The 21345-nt window shown below is 45.5% G+C and overlaps 1 protein-coding gene across 1 annotated transcript in view; it reads left to right on the forward strand.

Annotated features, from left to right (window-relative positions):
- The window catches only part of SMG1 (SMG1 nonsense mediated mRNA decay associated PI3K related kinase), a 1634890-nt gene that overhangs the window by 1177026 nt on the left and 436519 nt on the right, over window positions 1-21345 (forward strand). The window contains exons 46-47 of the mRNA XM_078665250.1: window positions 15043-15233; window positions 17749-17921. Of these exons, the coding sequence (XP_078521376.1) occupies window positions 15043-15233; window positions 17749-17921 (364 nt within the window). The remainder of the gene's footprint in view (window positions 1-15042; window positions 15234-17748; window positions 17922-21345) is intronic.

Below are 21345 nucleotides of genomic sequence, written 5' to 3' on the forward strand. Positions count from 1 at the left end.
CGGGTAAGAAGGTCTCTTTCTGTACGCAGTTACAAGTCGCTGCTAGGGGTGATGTCATCATGTATCCCCTTAATTCCACACTGCAGACTTCGGATGCGTCCCCTGCAGGAACAACTGGACCGCCAATGGAAACAAGTGCACGGATCGTTCGAGGACAAGGTGGTTGTCACTCGGGAGATGAAGGAGGCAGTGATTTGGTGGTCACTTCAAGACAATTTGTGCCACGGTCTATCCTTCGCAAGCGTACCATCGCCTCACATACTGACGACGGAAGCGTCATTGGAGGGATGGGGAGCAGTGATGCAGGACCTGCAGGTCAGCAGCCATTGGTCCCCTCGCGAGCAAAAACTGCATATCAATCTGTTGGAGCTGAGAGCGATCAGGCTAGCTCTTCAAGCTTTTCTTCCGCGACTCCAGGGTTCACATGTGCTCGTCAGAACGGACAACACCACAGCTATGCATTATGTGAACAAGGAGGGAGGAACGAGATCACTCCTCTTGTCACGGGAAGCTCAGCAGATATGGAAATGGTCTATTCTTCAGAGAATTTCACTAAAGGCGGAGCACTTACCAGGAGTGCTGAACGAGGGCGCCGACAGACTGAGCAGATTATCATCAGTCAGTCACGAGTGGGAACTAAAACAGCAGGTTCTGGATCTACTATTTCAGACATGGGGCACACCGGAGGTGGACCTTTTTGCAACGCCAACCAACAAGAAGTGCTGCTCATACGCCAGCAGGTTCCACCATCAAGGCTCATTGGGCAATGCCCTGTTGTTAGCCTGGACAGGGAGGTTTCTCTATGCGTTTCCACCGATTCCCCTGATTCCACGCCTCATCAGGAAGATGAAAACAGAACCATGCAAAATGATCCTGATAGCGCCAGCATGGCCGCGACAGTTTTGGTACACAGAACTACATCTGCTGTCACTAGTCCCTCCATTACAGCTGGAGGAGGTTCCGGATCTTCTGACCATGTCCGGAGGACAGGTTTGGCATCCAGACCCAAGATCACTGCACCTGACTGCATGGCTCCTGACCAGCGAGAATTCATGAATGTCCCTCTTTCCAAGGAGATCAAGGACATCCTTTCCCAGGCAAGAGCACCTTCAACAAACAAGACATACAGATTAAAATGGAAAAGGTTCTGTATTTGGTGTAAAAAGGAAAAGGTTGATCCTTTTACGTCAAAACCTCATCAGATCTTGCCTTACCTACTCTCGCTAGCAAAATCTAATCTGACCCATTCTACGATCAAGGTCCATTTGGCGGCACTTTCCATATTCAGGAGGGCTGACTCTGGTCCTTCATTGTGGTCTTCAAGAATTGTCAAGCAATTCCTCAAAGGCCTGTTCAGGGTCTATACCCTCAGTGAGACCTCCTCCTCCAACTTGGCATTTGAACTTGGTCCTGGCTCAACTGATGAAGGATCCGTTTGAGCCAATTCACCGCTCGGACCTGAAATATTTGTCATGGAAATTGGCCCTACTTTTAGCCCTGACATCGGCTAGGCGAGTGGGAGAGTTGCAGGCCCTTACTATCCAGGAGCGGTTTTTACAGTTCAAGAAGAACACGGTCATCTTGCGGACGAACCCAAGATTCATTCCTAAAGTTCCCAAAGACTTTCACTTGAACGAACCAGTAATTCTAAAGAAATTTTTTCCAAACCCAGTCACTCCAGCTGAGAAGTCATTGCACACTCTGGACTTACAACAATGTCTTAAATTCTACTTGGCCGTACCAAGGAATTTAGAAAGACTTAGCAATTGTTCATCGCCTTTGGTGGTCCAAGCAAAGGTCTCCCTCTGTCCAAACAGGGGATCTCCAGATGGATTTCAAGTGCTATTCTGCATTGCTACAACATAGCAGGAAAACCTCGGGTGGGCAGGATACGTGCTCACTCCACGAGATCAGTGGCATCCTCAACGGCCCTCTTTGCGGGGGTGCCTATAAAAGACATTTGCAGGGCTGCTACCTGGAGCAGCGTGCACACTTTCACTAAGCATTACTGCTTAGAGTCATTGCAGCAGGATGATGCAGCAGTGGGCCAGGCTGTCCTGAGGAACCTCTTCCAGTGATTGGTGAGCTTTCCTTTCTATCCCACCTTCCAGTGGTAACACATTTTGTGATTTCATTTGTGATGATATACAGTACTTATTTACAAAATGTGTTTATGATGATTTACTGCTTGCTATTCTGATACAAAAGCATGGGAATCTATGAAAGTTCCAATACTGGGGCAAGAAAACAAGTTACTTGCCTGTAACTTTGGTTCCCCAGTATTGGTAACTTTCATAGATTCCCATCCGCCCACCCACCTCCCCGGGGAAAGCTCAGCCTTCAGCATGTAGGGTGTCTAGCACACAACGGCTACGAAAATCTGAGGCTCTGAGATTCCATCAGGAAGGTTCCAGGGGTGAGGCTCTTCTGATTGGCTGATGCCTAATATTTGGTCTCTTTTACAAAAAGAGGCTGATATGCTACAAAAGGGAATGAGGCCTAGGCCTTTCCTCTCTCTTTTGTACCTACTCTATGGTATTTTGTTATTACCGAGACTCCCATTCCGACGACGGGGAATGATACAAAAGCATGGGAATCTATGAAAGTTACCAATACTGTGGAACCAAAGTTACAGGTAAGTAACTTGTTTTCTTCAGCACCATGTCAAAAACACCCACACTCCCTGAACTAAAAGCCATCACAGCACGAAGTCTGCTCAGTATGTACTGCATCACCATAAGCCAATCTAGTATTGAAACCAAGCCTCGTTCTGGGGTTCTGTTGACCACCTCCATTTCATGGCCAAAGGGAAGACCAAAAAGCCATACCGTAGGTAGGCGGCACAAACCATGTAAAAACAACCTGTATTCCAGGTGCGTCCCTGCAGCAGCTGTGCCAGGGAGCGGTTGAGGAACACGCCAAAAGGAGCACAGTGAACCAGAAGGGGGGATAGGGCAGCAAACAAGCATTGGCAAAGCCAAAGATCGCACCTTTGGGGCAATTGGCTTCTCAATGATTTTTAGCCATGCCGTACAGCATCTCTGATGCTGTGCAGTATGGCTAAAGAAAACAAACCAAAAAAAGGTGCTATGATGTGGTGGCAGCGTTAGTGTGTAGGCACGCTCACCATGCATGTGTGCACCTACAAAATAACACAAGCATTTACTTTTTTAAATTTACCACGATGGATCAATAAATAAAAGAAAAATTAAGTAGCATTGCAAGTGTTTTGCTTTTTTTGAAGTGAATGTGGGGTGGAGCAACAAGAAAGACATACATGACTGGGGGTTAGCTTTTCCAAGGACGATGGTGCTGGAACCAACATAGAAGGTGTAGATGGGGAGAAACCACAAGGACGGCAGGGTAAAGAAGCACTGAGGGCGGATGCAGGGGATGGAAGCAATGGGTGAGAGAGACCAACATATAGCCAGTGGTCGAAGTGGGCGGGATCGGAAGGGCACGGCGTGTCCCTTCTTCTTTTATTAAAACTATTCCGTTCCCCTACTTTTTCTTTTCAAAACTATGTCCCAGGACGGCAGAAATACATAGCTGCCAAGGTTTCAGATTGCTATGTGTGACATTTTCATAATTTCAGTGTAATTATGAGTGACATTTCAACGAGTATGAGTGACACTTTCTCATAAACAAAACAAAGCAATGAAGATGAGGGAAACGCATAAATATCAAGGATTGCAACCATTTGAGCAACGAGAAACTCAAAGAATATCTTAAATCTGCTGCCAAACACCAGAAACGGAAGGGCACTAACCTAGTGCCCAGTTTACTTAGGCTCATGAGCATGACTTGCTAAAAGCAAATTAAAGATTGGTGAAGGTACTAGTTACACTTATTCCTCTGTAGCAAGCATCACATGGCTGGATAGACAATAAACCCATCAAACACTGCAGTAAGTGTGTTGAATCCTTATATCACCTTGATCAGCATAGTTTTCAGACTGCTTGTTTACGAGTGACATTTTGGTGGCTTCAATGTGCGTATAAGTGGCATTCACTACCTAACGAGTGACACTTTCTAGCAAGTAAACCTAAGCAGTAACTAGTATTTTTGTGCCTTTCCATGAATTTTTGATTATTATGCATGGTAAAAACCCAGCTTCTGTAGTTAACAGTCAAGGCCAGACAAATGGAAACCTTGCAATACAAACAACTCATCAACGTGTCCCAGATGACAAGTACATGAAGATGTAACAAAGACAAGCATGTGCCCCTACATTTGCTGTACCTGAAATAGCCTTCTTGTACAATGCCCCTAAATTACATAATTTCATCACTAAGAAAGCCCAGAAGTTCCTCCGACTTTTAAATTACTAAAGGGTTCTGCAGAAATCTAAACTGCCCACCCGACCTACTGGCTGAGAGGCGCAAGTGCAGATCTCAGATGCTACTATTACTTAATAAAGATTAAAAACCATCTGAAGTTTGGTAAAGCTCCTCAATTGATCCTAATGGCACATACAAAGTACCACTACCAACACCCTATCAACGCACCCAAAGCGCGCAGAGAAACCTCGCTGTGAGTATAAGCGCTATGTAATGGACAAACACGAAGGGGCACCTAAGTACTCAACAATTCAAAAGCGGCTCAGTTCTATCACATGGAACACGCTACATAAATACTAACACTGCACTTTAAAAAAATCCCTATTAACATCTGCTCCACGTGTTACCTCTTTAACAGACTGACCATCCTGTGACCTTGTGCAGATGTTTGAAATCCTGCAGGCTCTTTCAGTGACAAGCTGCCCTCTGTTTTAATTTCCCCACCTTTACTGCCCCTCCCTCGAACCCCACTTTCGCAATTATATGATGCTGCTTAGAACATCACTTCAGAGCTTCTCTGTCTCAGGTGGAGCCCGGCCAAATTCCAAACAGGATGTGAGGCCCCAACAATATTCTGCATTCTCATTGGTGCCTAGTGTTGGCAGGTGGGCAGCAGAAAAACAAATTAAGAGATTGCCAGCCTTTGCCTACTTACTGAGTAGGGCCCCTCCCTGTCAGAATCAATCAGGAGAGAATCATGATTCCAGGGCCTCTCTCTGTCAAGGTGGGACTGGGTCCAACGGGAAGGATGTGTGAGGCCCCAACATGAAGAAGTTACAGACCGATGCAGGCATCTCGGCTGCGAAAGTTTCAGAGTCTCAGCTGACTCGCACTATTTATTATTCTCGCAAGCTGACTGAGGCGGCGCAGTATTCTCACATACAACAACGTTGTTTGCTAGTACTGTCAGAAACTAGCTTTTGAATTATCAGCAGATCTTTTGAGAAATAAACCGGAAAGATATTAAGGGGGACAGAAACACACAGTGGTTTGGAGCCTGGTAGACGTTGTGAGTGAGCTACAGCAAGTTCTGTAACACGGCCGGGGCACCCACTGACTGCAGGCAGTTGCCCAAGTGAATTATTTGTATAATGTAAATAATTCAACACACACACATACTCCAGTGACTGCAATGCACCTCTCTGTCTCTCTTACTCATTGACTCTACATATTATCAGGTACGTGTTAAAAAGAACATTTGACACTCTGGTCTCACACTTACTTGCAAGGAGAGGCGCACGGAATTCCGGTTACTCACAAGAATCTGGTCGCAACTTCTCACTTGTCTCCATTAGTAATGGCAAACGTGCGCACACCCCCGAGCAAAGGCCTTCAGATCAGGCTCGGCTTGCTTTCGGGGACGCACAGAGAAGGAATAGGACTCTGTCTCTTCCTTACTGCCCAGAGTGAGAAGACACGGACAATGTCCTCTTCTTTTCTGTGCTGGCAGCTCCCCCCTTCCTATTATTCCCTCTCTTTCTATCTTGCTCCTCACGTACTGAAAACCGTGACTTGAAGCAATGGTTCACACCCTCTCTTTCCTTCTTTCATTTAGTTGCTTCCCCGTGAAATTGATCCAAAAAAAAGAACAAGCTGTCTCCGTGGAGCCGATGGGGGAAGGAAAGTGAAAGCGCGCGAGGTGTGTGTGAGCGCGCGGTGGGAGCCAGAGAGGGGACGCCATGCGGGCGTGTCTGTGGGAGCGTGTGAAGCAGAGGAGATGCCATGTGCGTGCACATCGGATGTCCGTGCACGCACATGGTTGGTCTCCCTTCCCAAAGCAAAAGCCACATAAAAAGTCTCGGCAAGCGAATCAGCGCATGCGCTGCATTCGCTAGGCGAGACCTAAAAATGAAAAAGGACATAGACACTGCAAAATCTATGGGAGCATTGCAGTCTCCAACACAAGGCTCCTTTCGTCGCTTCTTTGATAGGGGTGTATCAAAAAACTTTAGCGCTGACACTGCTTCCTCCTCCTACAAAAGCCCCACATTCACATCTCCCAACAGGGGTTATTTCAGAGGTGGGTACAGGGGGAATAATAGCAAAGGGAGAGGCCGAGGTAACAACAATCGTCCCTCCCCCACTACCCAACAATAACTTCCCTCCGCTCCCTCCAGACCATTCCACAACGGTTGGAGGAAGACTCTCACAGTTCCTACTTGTCTGGAACTCCATCACTACAGACAAGTGGGTGAGAAATATTATCCAGTATGGTTACTGCTTGGAACTTACCGCAACTGCCCCCAACATACCACCCAAACAGCGTCCCATGTCCACTGAACATCTAACCCTCCTCAAACAGGAAGTACTCTCGCTGCTTCAAAAGCATGCAATAGAAACAGTTCCCATACACCATCAAGGGACAGGGGTTTACTCCCTGTACTTTCTAATCCCCAAAAAGGACGGTACTCTCAGACCAATACTGGACCTCAGACCTCTCAATTTCTACATACAGTCAGATCACTTTCACATGATCACTCTTCAACAAATCCTTCTATCCACTACTTCAACAGGGCGGCTTCCTTGCCACTTTAGATCTGAAGGACGCCTACTTCCATATTCCTATACACCCTGCTCACAGGAAATATCTAAGATTCACAGTGGACGACCAACACTATCAATTCAAGGGTCTCCCATTGGGAGTAACCACAGCACCCAGGGTCTTCACAAAGTTTCTTGCAGTAGTAGCCGCACACTTGCGCAGACAACAGATTCATGTGTTTCGATACCTAGGTGACTGGCTCATAAAGGCCAAGTCGCTCAGCCAGTGTGTTCACCACACTTACAAAACAATTCAGCTGCTCCACGACATGGGGTTCGCAATAAACCACACCAATTCCCATTTACAGCCCTCCAACCTACATCAGTATCTAGGGGCCACAATAGACACTTCCAAGGCTCTTGCATACCCCATTCCAGCCACGATAGCCAGTATGCAAACCCTCATTACAAAATTCCAACCCCAACACTCCCTACCAGCTCGAGTGTTTATGCAGCTCATAGGAATGATGGCCTCTTGCATTTTCATAGTACCTCATGCAAGACTTCAGATGCGGCCTTTACAGGAATGCCTAGCATGTCAGTGGTACCAGGCTCAAGGTCAGCTTTCAGATCTGGTGTTGGTGGACAGCCGCACACATCACTCTCTGCAGTGATGGAAAACACAAAACCTTTCCAAAGGGCAGCCGTTCCTAGACCCAGTTCCACAAATAGTGCTAACAATGGACGCATCACTCACCTGCTGAGGGACCCATCTCCTAAACCGCACAATTCAGGGCAGCTGGAACACTCAACAAAAAGTGTTCCACATCAATCACCTAGAATTACTGGCAATTTTTCTAGCACTAAAATCATTCCAACTACATCATCAACAAAACTGTCCTTGTCCGCACAGACAATGTGATAGCAATGTATTACATACAAAAAAAGGAGGAACACATTCTTTGCAACATTCTCTACTAGCGCAAAGCATATGGAGATGGGCTGTTCCACTAAACATATCTTTTGGCAGAACATCTTCCAAGAGTACACAATCAGATTGCGGATCGGCTAAGTCGACAGACACAGCAGATACACAAATGGGAACTTCGTCCTCAAGTTCTTCAACCATTTTTCAAAATAGAGGGCCACCCAGACATAGATCTGTTCGCCACACATGCAAACGCAAAATGCCCAACCTTCGCCGCCAGGTTTCCACACCTGTTGCAATATGGATGAACTGGTCAGGCAAATTTGCGTAAGCCTTTCCGCCACTCCCACTCATTCAACTAGTAGTACGCAAGCTCAAACAACAGTTTTTCAAGATGATCCTAGTTGCTCCAACATGGGCCCGGCAACCATGGTTCACAAGTCTTCTGGAACTCTCAATAGTTCCACACCTAAAACTTCTGCTCTCCCCAAACCTGCTTACACAGAACCATGGAAAGAGAAGGCACCCAGATTAAGCACAGCTAAATCTAGCAAGCTGGCCCCTGAAGTCCTAGAGTTTGGTTACCTTAACCTCCCACCAGAATGTATGAACATTATTAGAGACCAGGCGTCCTACTACTAGAGCTTTCTGTGCAGCCAAATAGAAACAATTCATCATTTACTGCACTAACAACAACATTGGGATGCTAGATGCTTCCATTCAAAACATCTGCTATTTACTACATTTACAAAGATGTAATCTTGCATATTCATCTATAAGATTACATCTAGCTGCTCTTGCACCATACCTGCAAAACAGACAACATTTGTCATTGTTTAGAGTACCCGCTATTAAAGCCTTTATGGAAGGTCTTAAACGAATAATTCCACCTAGATTCCCACCCTCTCCAGTGTGGAACCTAAACGTTGCTCTTACTATACTCATGGGTCCCCCATTTGAACCCTTACACAAATATGAGTTCGTTTTTTACATGGAAAGTAGCTTTCCTTATCGTAATCACCTCTCTTAGAAGAGTAAGTGAAATCCAGGCTTTAACCATACAAGAACCATTCTTACAAATACATCGTAACAAGGTGGTTCTGAGAACAAATCTAAAATTCCTTCCCAAAGTATTCTCTGCTTTTCATCTTAATCAATCTGCAAAGTTACCCGTTTTTTCCCAAACCCATATTCCGTAGCAGAGAGAGTTCTTCACACACTTGATGTTAAAAGAGCTATACTTTATTACATCGACAGAACTAAACCTTTTAGAAAGACAAACCAACTGTATCTTTCTCTCCACCTCCTAAAGGAAATCCTATCTCCAAAGCTGGAATTGCCAGGTGGATAGTCAAATGCATTCAAATATGCTACCAAAAGGCAAAACGCACATTAACAATTCCCCCTAGTGCACATTCAACACACAAACTAGGGGCTTCCATGGCATTCTTAGGGAACATTCCTCTAGAAGACCTTTGTAAGGCAGCAACAAGGTCTACTTTACACACCTTCACCAAACACTATTGTGAAGATGTGCAGGCCAAGCAACAAGCTTCTGTAGGCCAGGATGTTCTTAAAACACTTTTTCAAACCACTGCAACCGATACAGGCAACCACCGCTAGGGGAGACACTGCTATACAGTCTATGCACAAGTATGAATTCTGCAGCTTATATGCCTCAAACGGAAAATGCTACTTTCCAGTATGCATCTGTTCTTGGCATGTAGAGCTGCAGAGATTCATACGCCCACCCTCCTCCCCGGAACCTGTATCTGTTCCAGTGTTATCTTATTTAGATAGATTCACATGGACATCTTTTCTGTTCTTACAAACGCCATCATTTCGAAAAACAATCGGAGGATGGAGTCGATGCCCATGGGCACTATCGTCCAAGGGAGGAGTCACCTATCTCGTGACTACAAAATACTTCTTCCAAGACATTAACAAGATGCAACGTTCCGAGCCCAACACCAGATGGCGATCTATGCACAAGTATGAATCTCTGCAGCTCTACATGTCAAGAACTGATGCAGACTGGTAAGTAGCATTTTCCTTATGAAGGTCGAACTCCGCCTGTAGTTTTTGAATGGATTTGATGGTCCCCTGCATTACGTCCCCAAGTGTAGAGATGCCAATATCGTCCTATCTATGAAACCCCACCAGTGATGCAACAGGCCGGAGATATGTGCCCTGCCAGAGGGAAGTGGCGCCGGTCAGCGTACCCCACCGACCCATGGACCTGCCTGCCCCATATCTGAATTACTACTCGGCAGGCCGGAGGAAGCGCTTCCAGGGGAAGCTACTGTATAGGAGCTGAAGCAGGGGAGCTCCCTCCATGTCCGACCGCTACACAGCGTAGGCTGGATCTGCCTGGGAGCCGTACCACCACTCGTTGACCACCAGGAGATGCGAGGCCCAATAGTACGCAAGGACATCTGCCACTGCAATACCCCCACAGTACTTGGACTGTATGCAGCTTGCGAGCGCCACTCGAATCGCGCCTCCCTGCCAAAGGAATCTTTGATTGATTTGGAGGAACCACGACGGGGGGATTGGATGCGGGTAGTTCTGGAGCCGGGAGGCTAAGCGTGGCAGAGACACCTTTTTAACAATTGCTTACTTACCTTATAACGATGGAGGCAGTGGAGACTAGATCGTGGTCTCGTCTCGGATGGTAGAGAGCAATGGAGCTATGTTGTTTGTCCAGGCGTCGATGAGACAACATGTTATGAAGATCCCCAGAAACTTGAGGCCCGCGTGCGAAATCAGCAGTTGCGATGCCCAAGCCTGGCTTCTCTGGTCGCCATGAATAGGGAACAGTGTAGATTTAGACGGATTGGCACAGAGACCCGTGGTCACCCTGAAGATTCGAAGAATTTGGAGGACACGGGCCCCGGAGGACCAGGGGTCTGACATGAAGAACAGGACGTCGGCATAAAGTGCAATCCTGTCTGAGTGTTCCGGTGTCCAGTCCAATCCCCTGAGGACAGAGTCCAAGCGCACCCATACAACCAAGGGCTTGATTGCTAAGGCGAATAGGAGTGTGGACAGGGGGCACCCCTTTCGTGTGCCCCTGCGGATCGGAAAGGGGGCCGAGCAGCATCCGGCCGCACGAACCGAGGCCGTGAGGCCCGTATACAAGAGCTTCACATACGCCAGGAACCTAGGCCCTAGGTTAATGGCTTCTAGGTCTTTAAAAATATAAATCCAGCTCAAGGAGTCAAATGCCTTGTCGATGTCCGCCAGCAGGAGCGCCGCAGGGCGGCCCAAGTGCGAGGCCTCCGCAATGGCGTTGTGGACTCGCCTGATGTTGTCTGGGTGAGCGCTGTGGCATGAACCCTGACTGATCTGGATGCACCAGATCTGAAATGCAGGTGCGGCGGCGATCCGCCAAGATCTTACCCAACAGTTTGGGCTCAAAATTCAACAGGGAGATGGGGCATTATGAGCCCAGATCGTTCAGGGGGCGACCGGGTTTAAGAAAAACCACAATGTTGCTGTGCTGCCGGTCAGGAGGCAAAATGTGCTTCTCCAAGGCTTCATGTAATGCCCCTAACATGTGTGCGCCCAGGGTCGTCATATGCGGGCACAGAAACTCACAGGGGAACCCGTTTGGGCCCGGAGCGTGGCCCGGATGTATATTGGACAACACCGCCTGTAACTCGACCAAGGTGAACGGTTTGTCTAGTACGTCACGAAGATCATCAGGTAAACGGCGAGGGGAATGTCTGTAAAATAGGCATTTATCAGGGGCGCGGCTATCACCTCATGCTCTTTATGTAGAGCTGCTTAGAAACTGGCAAACGCCTGGACCACAGCCTCGGGAGGTTCATATACTACCGTCTGGGGACTTCAGGAGGGGAACTGGTGTCGGGGACATCCGAGTCTGACATAGTCTATGCAGCATCTGACTGGACTTATCGCACCATTGGTAAATCCTATATTGGGTCGCCAGCCAGGCCTCTTTGGCATTGTCTGTATGCACCTGCTGTTGGACATGAAGGTTAATCAAACACTTAACCTGGTGCAATCTTCATCCTGGTCAACCCCAGACCGGGGGATTTACAGTAGGGTCAAGAGACTCAGCAGTCAGATGCCTGCCTTGACGACGCGTCCACCGTTCAGGCTCGAAATCCCGGTCTTTAAGTCAACAAGCCCCTGGTTTAAACACACTAGAAGGTTCTGAGACCTTCCCTCTGTACAAAGGAAACTTACTGGAATTGGCCACTTTCCATGCAAGCATCCCGAAGGCAAAGGATTTCTCACGTTCCTTCTACATTCTCACATGTACCAGCCTTTATCTTAACAAAGCTTACGAAAGTCTCCGGCAGTACATTCAACAACAAGCGACCTTAAACGTGAATAACCTAAACAACTTGAGTAATCTGAGGGCCTGCCTGTGCTCGCAGAAAGCTCAAGAAAGACAGAGTCAGAATTCAAGATGACATGATGGCATGTCAAAGCCATTAGTAAGAACTTAATAATACTTCCCAATGTACAACACAATGCACATTTGTGCACCACTGCTTATAAAACTGCACTCTGAGACCAAGAAGTACATTCCACATCTCTCTCTCATGCTTTCAAATGCACATCCCACATGTTCTGTTACTGGCAAGGCTGTTCTACTCTGTGACAGCTCTCACTTTAAAACTGCAAAGAAATTACACAAAAGAAATCTTTAAGGGAAACAAGCACTTGCATGGAAAAATGTCGAACATTCAGGCTAGGGTAAAATAAAACACCAAAAGACAATTAAAATGATGATAGTCAAAGGTCATCACGTGGTTTAAAAACATGCGAGTGCCTCTTGCACTACAGACCCTTCTGCCTCCCCACCCAGATTTCACAGTAGTGACGGATGCGTCCCTTCTGCGATGGGGTGGCCATCTGGGGGAGGTGGAGATCAGAGAACTCTGGTCTCCGGCATAAGCCTAGCTCCGTATCAATCTGTTGGAGCTTCAGGCGATCCGACTAGCACTGAAAGCCTTTTTGCTGTCGATAAAGGGAAGGCTTGTGCAGGTGTTCACGGACAACACTACATTACAGGGCATTTCCCTGGTGATACAACGCCAGGCCGGTTCTCTGAATGCCAGGGTGGAAGAGTTCAGCCGAAGGTGCCTTGTGGATAACGAGTGGCCTCCCCATTCGGAGGTGGCACAATGTCTCTTTCAGCTGTGGGGAGAGCCTTGGTGAGATCTGTTCACCTCCGAAGATAACGCGCAATGTCAGCCTCCTATACTCCTTTCCGCCTGATCAGCCTTCTCTTTTCAAAACACCTCTGGTTCTCACCTTTCTGATGTGCGCACAGTTTGAGCCTCTACACCACTGCCCTCTACGGCTGCTCACCATCAAAACAGCCGTCTTAGTGGTGAAAGCATCTGCCAGGAGGGTAGGCGAACTGCAGGCACTGTCATCACAGCCTCCTTACCTGACAGTCTTCCCGGATAAATTGGTGCGCCGCACAAAGGCATCTTTTCTCCCTAAGGTGGTGACACCCTTTCACATGGGACAGTCGGTTACTCTTCCTTCCTTCTATGCACCACTGCACCCTTCCAAGGAAGAGGAGCGTCTTCATCGTCTGGACCCAAAAAGAGCATTATCGCTCCATCTCGATCGAACCAAAGAGTTCCGGGTGGATGACCAACTCTTTATAGGGTTTGTTTGTGTAAAGAAAGGGCGTTCTGCCCAAAAGAGGACTAGATCCAGCTGGGTTATACCCTGTATCAAAATTTGCTGCGCCTTAGCGAAGAAAAATCCCCCTTAAGGGCTTAGGCCCCATTCCACATGGGCAAAAGCGGCCACCACGGCTCTCCACCGTGGGGTCCCCGTTTCTGCTATCTGCCAATCGGCCATGAGGGCATCGCTACACAAGTTTGCCAGACACTATTGCTTGGATTCCCAGGTTTGCAGAGAAGGCCTGTTTGGCCGCTCAGTTTTGCATGATTTTCTGGTGTAAACCTTACCGCAGTCCCTCCTCAGGGGATGGTATTGCTTGGGTATCTGTTCAAAGTGTAGTAGGTGTCACTGCCTATTCCTTTTTCTTGAACGATTCCAATGGAGCTAAAAGGAGTATCCATAAACCTTGCAAAGTTCTCCTGCCTGATCTTGGACAAGTTTCCTAATGTAGACTGGGATTTTGACTTTGCATAAGCTGTTAAAATCTTTTCCTCCTGTGCTTTAATGGCCTTTGTGTGCAACAAAGACAAAAGCTCACAAGGTGAAGAACCTTGCACTTTCCCTAGACACACAAAAATATGAGCGGGGTCCTCCTTTACCAAAGGAACAGGACACCAAATCGACAATAAGTCAAAACAGCAGTTTCCCTTTGGGTTGTTTGAATGCACACTGTTTCTAACTCATACCACATACATGCCAGGCACACTTCTATCACCAGAGAGTATCACAAAATCTCCAAAGCTAATATATTATTATTATTATTAATTGAATTTATAACGCACACAGCCACCCTAGGCATGTATATATAAATGTTTTATTCAAATTAGTTCCACTAAAAAGATAATAAAAAATACATTAGAAAACAAACGTTGCACCATAAATTGACTGCAAATGTGAGAATTCATAAACACATTATTACATACAGATTCAATACGGGAGAGTATGATAGACATTATAAATGTGTCATTTGAGGCACTAATCCAATAAACATTCCATGATCATACTCTCAAGTTGTTCTCTAATAGAAGACTTTCCCTAGACAACAAATAATCCTGTCTTTTATCAACATTTAGTGCAGAGCCTGAACATGTACAAAGAATACCTAATGTGTCAATATGATAATCTTTAAAAAATATTAATAATAATACATAAAAAACTCAGTTGCCCCAGTCCCAGTTTTGGATGTTAGATCAGTATGAATCAAGTGTGTTGTAATATGTGTAACTGGACATTTGAATGAAAACCTAATGAAACCAAAGTATGTCAAAGGCAGTATCAGTCTCTTGTACCTAACAAATTGCAAGTTGCTGGTTTCTGAACTTAACTTGTTTTGTATGCATGCTTCGTAAACTAGTTCCCATGGGAAACATTTGACTTTTATGCTGACACACTAGATGTGTACTTGGAAGGGAACAGGAAATATAGAGTATAGCAAGTGGTGAACTGTATTTCATAACCCATGGATGATATAATCTTTTATTAGGCCATGCTTTCAACTGCAAATGACGTTTAGTTCAAAATTGAAAATTCTCAATTTTTGTTTTGGCCAATTCTTGTTCTTCTGTGAATCAATTCACTTTTACAGAGGCTACATTTAAATTTGTATGTTAACAGGTAAATTGGTTTAAGAACAGAGATGAGATGCTCGCCATGCTGCCTAAACTGGATAGCAGTTTGGAAGAGTACTTGAATTTGCAAGAAGAACTGATAGAAGTTGAGAAGCTGCATGGTAAACTGCTGGAAGAGACAGACTTTTTGGAAGGAGCTGAAAAAGCAGACCACCCATCTCAAACATTGCAGAACAGGTTTGTGGAATGTTTACATATTCTTGTTTGTAGTCTAGGAATACTCAAATGTATATCTGAGGAGTGTGGGGTGTAGTAGTTGAAAGCCAGAAACCACAGTATATGTTGTGAAGCAGCCAGTGGATTTCCCCAGTCTCTTTGGGATTTTGGGGGCCTGTTATAGCAACCTCTAGTAAGAAGAATTAACTGACAGGACTGGACATTTGGTTTGTGTGGCAGTTTCTGCTAAAGAAGGCAGGTACACTTGTCTGTGTTCTACCAGACTCAGTCTGAAGTTTGTGGGGTGAGACAGTTTGAATGGGAGAGGGCCTATTAGGCAGGAGGTGGGAGTCATTGGGGGCATACGTTCTAGGGGATGCTGTCTTTCAAGTCCAGGGGTGGATGTCAGGATCAGCTAAATCAGGGGGGTACGTACTCTGCCACTCATTGACAAGGCAATTTGACTCTACCTTTTCAGGTAGGATGAGCAGCACACATTCAACAATTTATTATAGGGCGGGGGCATCAATATATTGGGGTGAGAGGTATCATCCTAAACCAAGGAAGTAGGATCAGCAGATGGGGACTAGTACTGCTTTGACTTAGTTTGAGGTAGGAAGGTCAATTATAGTGGGGTTTATCGGCTCTAGATAACGTGTACCAGGGAAAGAAGAGACTTGAAGCTGATGGCACCATATGCAGCCTGCAGAAGCAGGCTGCAGCGTTGGGTAGTGCTGCAGGAAAGTAGCACGCATTGGGAAGGGGAGAATGCTGCCTTAGCCAGTCCGATGTGGAGGAGCAGTTTCCAGTAGAAAGGGGTTGAGAGTGAGTTTGGAGTGCCAGCGCCTTGAGGGGTGCCAAGGTGTGCAACAAGTTGAAGGTCGAGAGCTTACCACTGAACAATCTTAAGAGCTATCACCCCCTGCTGTTTAGAAGGTGTGCAATCTAACTGGATGTTTATAATGGGAAGGCTACCTTCTGTTGCCACCAAATACAGAATTAGCCTGTGTCAATCAGTTCTTGCTTACCAAGTGACTTTAGTCCAATAGGTGAGACCAAAGGTAAAACTTAGACACAGGTACACTGGGTAAGTATACAAACATTTATGTATATGTTCTATGCTTATAGTGTTTTACTGTAAACACAAATATTATTGCAACCTTTTTGCTTAACCACTACTAGCATCTGCACTTGGATCAAGATCTAGTGCATGCAATAGTATGACAAAAGATACATTAACATGTGCCTCTAGTATTGGCAAATGCTAATTTGGTGCTCTTTAGATGGGCAGACGTAGGATAAGCACTCTATATCTGAGAGAAAGCCTTACAAAGGCAGAACTGAGAAGTCAGTCGGCGAGCCTTTATCCTGCTCCACATGCTGCATACTTTTGTTTGAGCTGTAAATTATTGACGTCTACCTCGGGGCTGTAGATTATGTAATATTTCATGTTGACCCTTTGCCTTTAACCTCCGAGTCTCCATTACTCACCTTTGTATATCAACTTCTTCTTACTTAGTTTTCAATAGTTACTATGGAACAACTTCATACCATGGTAGAGTGCACACAAATCACTAGGTGCTAGGGCACAGTGTATTTCATTATAAATTTTTTTAAATGTCTTTAATATCTTTCCCCTTAAAAACAAGTGTTCAGCAGTTTGACTTTTCCTTGGCAATTTTTTGTGACGAGTCACTCGTCCTGAGCCATTCTTTTATTAGGTACTGGTTTCAGGAGCATTAAAAAAGAAATAGTTCATTATTAATAGTTTGAAGAAACATTAAAATTGTATGCACGGGCAGTACTAAAAGATATGATGTTAATACGTGGCTAACCTTTGTGATGATGAAGCCTGTGTATTGAAGCAGATCATGATTATTTTAATTTTTTAGCTTGTTTATGAACAAAGAAGGCCCTGCTCCTTAATCCCTAATATACTTGTGAAAAAAATGCCCTTTGGTGTATTTCAGTAACAGATGTGCCGGAGGTGAACTGGTTTTAACAAAATTAAATGTAACTCCTAACAATAACTAGGTCCTAATTATGAGTGGCCTGTTAAAATTCCCATTATTTCCCCACCTTGTGAGTAACTTCAAAGGAGTCTCAGAAATTCCAGGGTTGGGAAAATAACTATTGTATATTTTTTGTGTAATAACATGCAGGAGTCTGTGTTTGGTCACCAATTCCTGCATGGTTGTCTCTGGTGTTTCACCTCACAGCTGAAATCTGTGTGTAAAAAACAAATGTGTAATTATAGTGGGCCTGGAAAATCCAATCACTGGGCAGATTTATATTTACTGGCTGTTCATAATAAAGGGTCCCAGTCTTCTACAGTTTCTTGCCCGTTTCCTTTACTTGGTTGTATCTACATAAATAATTGGATCTAACTTCCCGGCTGTGAGAAGCTGGGAAACAACACACATTCAGTTAATCAAATGCCTCTGTTTCAGACTCATTAATACTGATAAATGTGAGAACAGTAGCTATGACTGTTCATTACCTTGGATAAACATAAAATAAAATATTTCCATTTTAGGTATTCTGAACACACACAACTCCAGACTCAGCAAAGAGCAGTTCAAGAAGCGATTCAAGTAAAGCTGAATGAATTTGAACAGTGGATTACCCAATATCATGCAGCATTTAACAATTTAGAGGCAACACAACTTGCAAGTTTACTTCAAGAAATAAGCAGTCAAATGGATTTAGGTAAAAGACTGTTTTTTAAAGAAGTATTATGTGGTGCAATTCTGTTTTTTTGCCAAATTTCAACACTTTTTTGGGATGGATTGTATGTGTTAATCTTGTGATTTCAACACCGGAACAGATTTACATGTCTCACTCAAGCTGTGTCGTTTTTTGTGCTTTCTAATAGGCACTCTTCAGGTTTTCCTGCCAGCAGGTCTACTTCAGAACCCATTAAGTTCCCCAGTGCACTTTGAATCGTTCTGTCAAAATCTGTCTTGTCACAATCAAGGATGTTCTGGCACATTAGTCACATTTAGCCGCTTGCTATTGCCCATGTTTGGGATTCAGCTACATTGCACTTGAGTTCTCAGTTTTGAAGTTTTAAAGTGTGAATAAGAGATGAGTGTTTGACAATCCAAGTAACAAGCATCCTTTCGCTAGGCTTGGGAGATTGTGTGGAAATAGAAAACTGGCTAAAACAGTTCATGAGAAATATTTGGGTGATAGTGTTTCAGAGAGTGGTAGAATTAATGGCATTTGAGTGAGAGAATTAAATTAAAGTTCAGATGGGTATTTTAGGAGTTAGTTCGCTGAGAATGGTAGAATTCTGCGATGTATGCATAGGAAAGCATTTGGTGTGTAGCATGGGTGGCTGTAGATACGCATGCTCTGCACACTCCTCCCATTAAGTGTTGAGCTCAGACATTTGCAACCTTTTCTTCTAAAAAGTCTTTCAAGTAACAAGGTATAGTGACACCCCCTTTTGTTGGTCATTTGCATGGGCATCAGCTCTATTAGATTACTGTTTTTTTCCACCATCGGGTTTGGACATGTACCAGTCGGGCCCTGTGCACTGCACCTTGTAGTGCTAGCGCTGGTCCTCTTGGACGTTTTTACAGAACAATCTTCACGGACCCGCAATCCAGCTTCATCATTGTTGGATCAATTTCGGGACCCGTGCTCATGTCTGCTGTGGCTTATCGTCCCTCTTCCCCGGTGCTTTCATAATGAGAATTCCATGTCCGTGATGGAAAGGATGCCCTGGACTGACCACTATCAAGTCTGTATTCTAGTCTTTCCCCGGAGCATGACAAGTTCACATGCCAGGCCTCCAACATTCACATGCAACAATGCAATGCCCCTTGAGGTCGGGGCTATAGTAGTTGTCAGGCAAATCCCTATCCCACCTTTCTTCGTGTAAAGTGTTTGGAATTACTCCCAATTCGCAGGTGCCCGTATGCAGGGAATACACACCATTAGACTTTACTTAAGAGTACCCTTTGACACTTCAGGATTTTGGTCAAAAGTGTATATGGTTCTGCAGCACCTTCAGCCACAGGCCCTAGTTCAAGTCTTACCTGCTCTTGCAGCACTGGAGTATTTGACATTACAGCGGGTGCCTTCCGCTCGGGCACTCACAAGATTAGATCTCGCCGGCCCTCCCCAGCGATCGGAACAGCTTCCAGTTTCGCAGAGATGCTGTAAGTCAAATTGTCTCCAGCCGGAGAAATCTAATAATTAGGCTCCCAACTGGGGGTCCCACAAGGGTGCGTCTTCCTCCTGGTCCCTAGGGGACATTCAAAGCAGTTCTCTTGGTGCCACTAGACCTGCTGGTCGCAGTGTAGCTCCAGTCCCGGGGACAGCCTGAAGTAATTGATTATTTGGTCCCAGAAGGCTCTCCTGGCACACTTGGTTGCCGCTGTACCTTCCGGACACCACATAGACTCCTCCGGTGCAATTGCCAACACCACAGCGACCTGCCTGCCGTATGGGGCCTTTGTGCAGATGCTCGTGAGTCCTGGCATGCTGGCCACACAACCTCTTCAACAGTGACCTGCCTCTGGCATACAGAGGTCACTTCAACAAGGTTGTTGTGGTGTTGGTGTCCACTGTACAGCCTCAGTAATTGGCTAAGTCTACGGCGGCCCTCTCCTGGTATACAATAGGTTTCCGTAACAGTCCTGCACACGGCTATGGCCCGATCGGTGCATAGCCAAATCTTCACACCTTGCATGCACATTGAATCATCATGGTAGTGAGCCACACTGGTCTTCATTCCCTCCACCTATCTCTTCTTCAGGGTGCACACTCATTTTGGCAAGAAGGCAGGCACTGGTGCTCCAGGCTTTTGGGCAGGTGGTCATAGTTTCCCTGGGTAATGTCCCCTCACCGAGCAGAGAGACTAGCAGGCTTTGGCCACCATTACCGATCACAGGCAGAAGTCTTGCAGAGTTTCCCCTTCTCACACAGCTCGTCTGGCTGCTTGACAAATGTCAAATGTTGGCGGATTCATCCTCCTCTTCTTATAGTCCTTTTTCAGGCACCATATGTAATTTAGGGTCTGAGTCTTTGAATTTTTTATTTTGGGGTGGTTCTTCTTTTGAAGTGGACACTTCACTCTTTCTTCTTTCCTCATGAAAGATGTCTGTCACAGCCTGTACAAACCAATTGTTTGGTGGAGTGGTTTAACAAAACAGTGAAGAGCATGATGGAAACTCTGCCAGAGAACCTGAGGACAATGTTCCCTCTAATATTTTTCCTCTGTGTGCGGCAGTGTAAGGTCTATGTGCGCTGCAACCAACGCTATGTGCGCCAGTAACCAGACCGCACGTGTGGGTGCAGCGCCAAATATCACTCCAAACTTGCTTAAAAAAGTGAAAAGAGGGGCATTTTCTCACGAACATATCCAAGTGAATGTTGTTAAGGCAGGTTTGAAACCATCCCACATGTCAATTTGAAACCTTGGCAGCTATGTTGCTGCCTTTCTTTTCTTAATAGAGCTGGGCTGTGGGTTGATTGTGTGCATTTGCTCAAGTTTTCTTGTTAATTTCAGCTCATGATGGGCGCTGCGATTAACATGAAAACTTTAACAAATGCAGTTTCAGGGCTGGGTTAGGGTAGGGCCGCATCAGGCTTTCGACTAACGCATTTTAATGCTAGTGTCTACATCACAGCATTAAAATGCATTAGTCCTGTATTCTAGCACCCCTCTGACAATACTGCAATTGAGGTACACTGCCAATGAAGCAGCACCAGTACGCTAAAATTGTCTATAATATATATGAGTATGCAACTGCGCCTTCAAATTTAGACTACTATGCATCAGAGATAGAATATTCATGAACAGCCCTGAGCAGGCCTGGCCGCTAGCAGTTTTGGGCAACAATAAAAATGTCATGATAACTCCGGTGATTAATGTTCTTCCTAGAGATAGATGGAGTTTTGTCAAGTGAAAGTTTTGACTCATGGAAAGGTAGTGCAGAGGGCTAATTTGCTTGCTGCAAATAGCATGTACCATCCAGATCACAAAGTGCACATAATGTAAATGGGTCAGTGGGTCACTGCTTTTGTCGGTGAGATCCTTTTTATACGTGCAGTTTATAAGTCAAAATCAGCATTTCTGAGGCCTGCTCCGCATTCCAGGCATTCCTTTGCCACGGTATTA

This window comes from Lissotriton helveticus, chromosome 10 (assembly GCF_964261635.1).
Source record: "Lissotriton helveticus chromosome 10, aLisHel1.1, whole genome shotgun sequence".
Classification (NCBI taxonomy): Eukaryota; Metazoa; Chordata; class Amphibia; order Caudata; family Salamandridae; genus Lissotriton; species Lissotriton helveticus.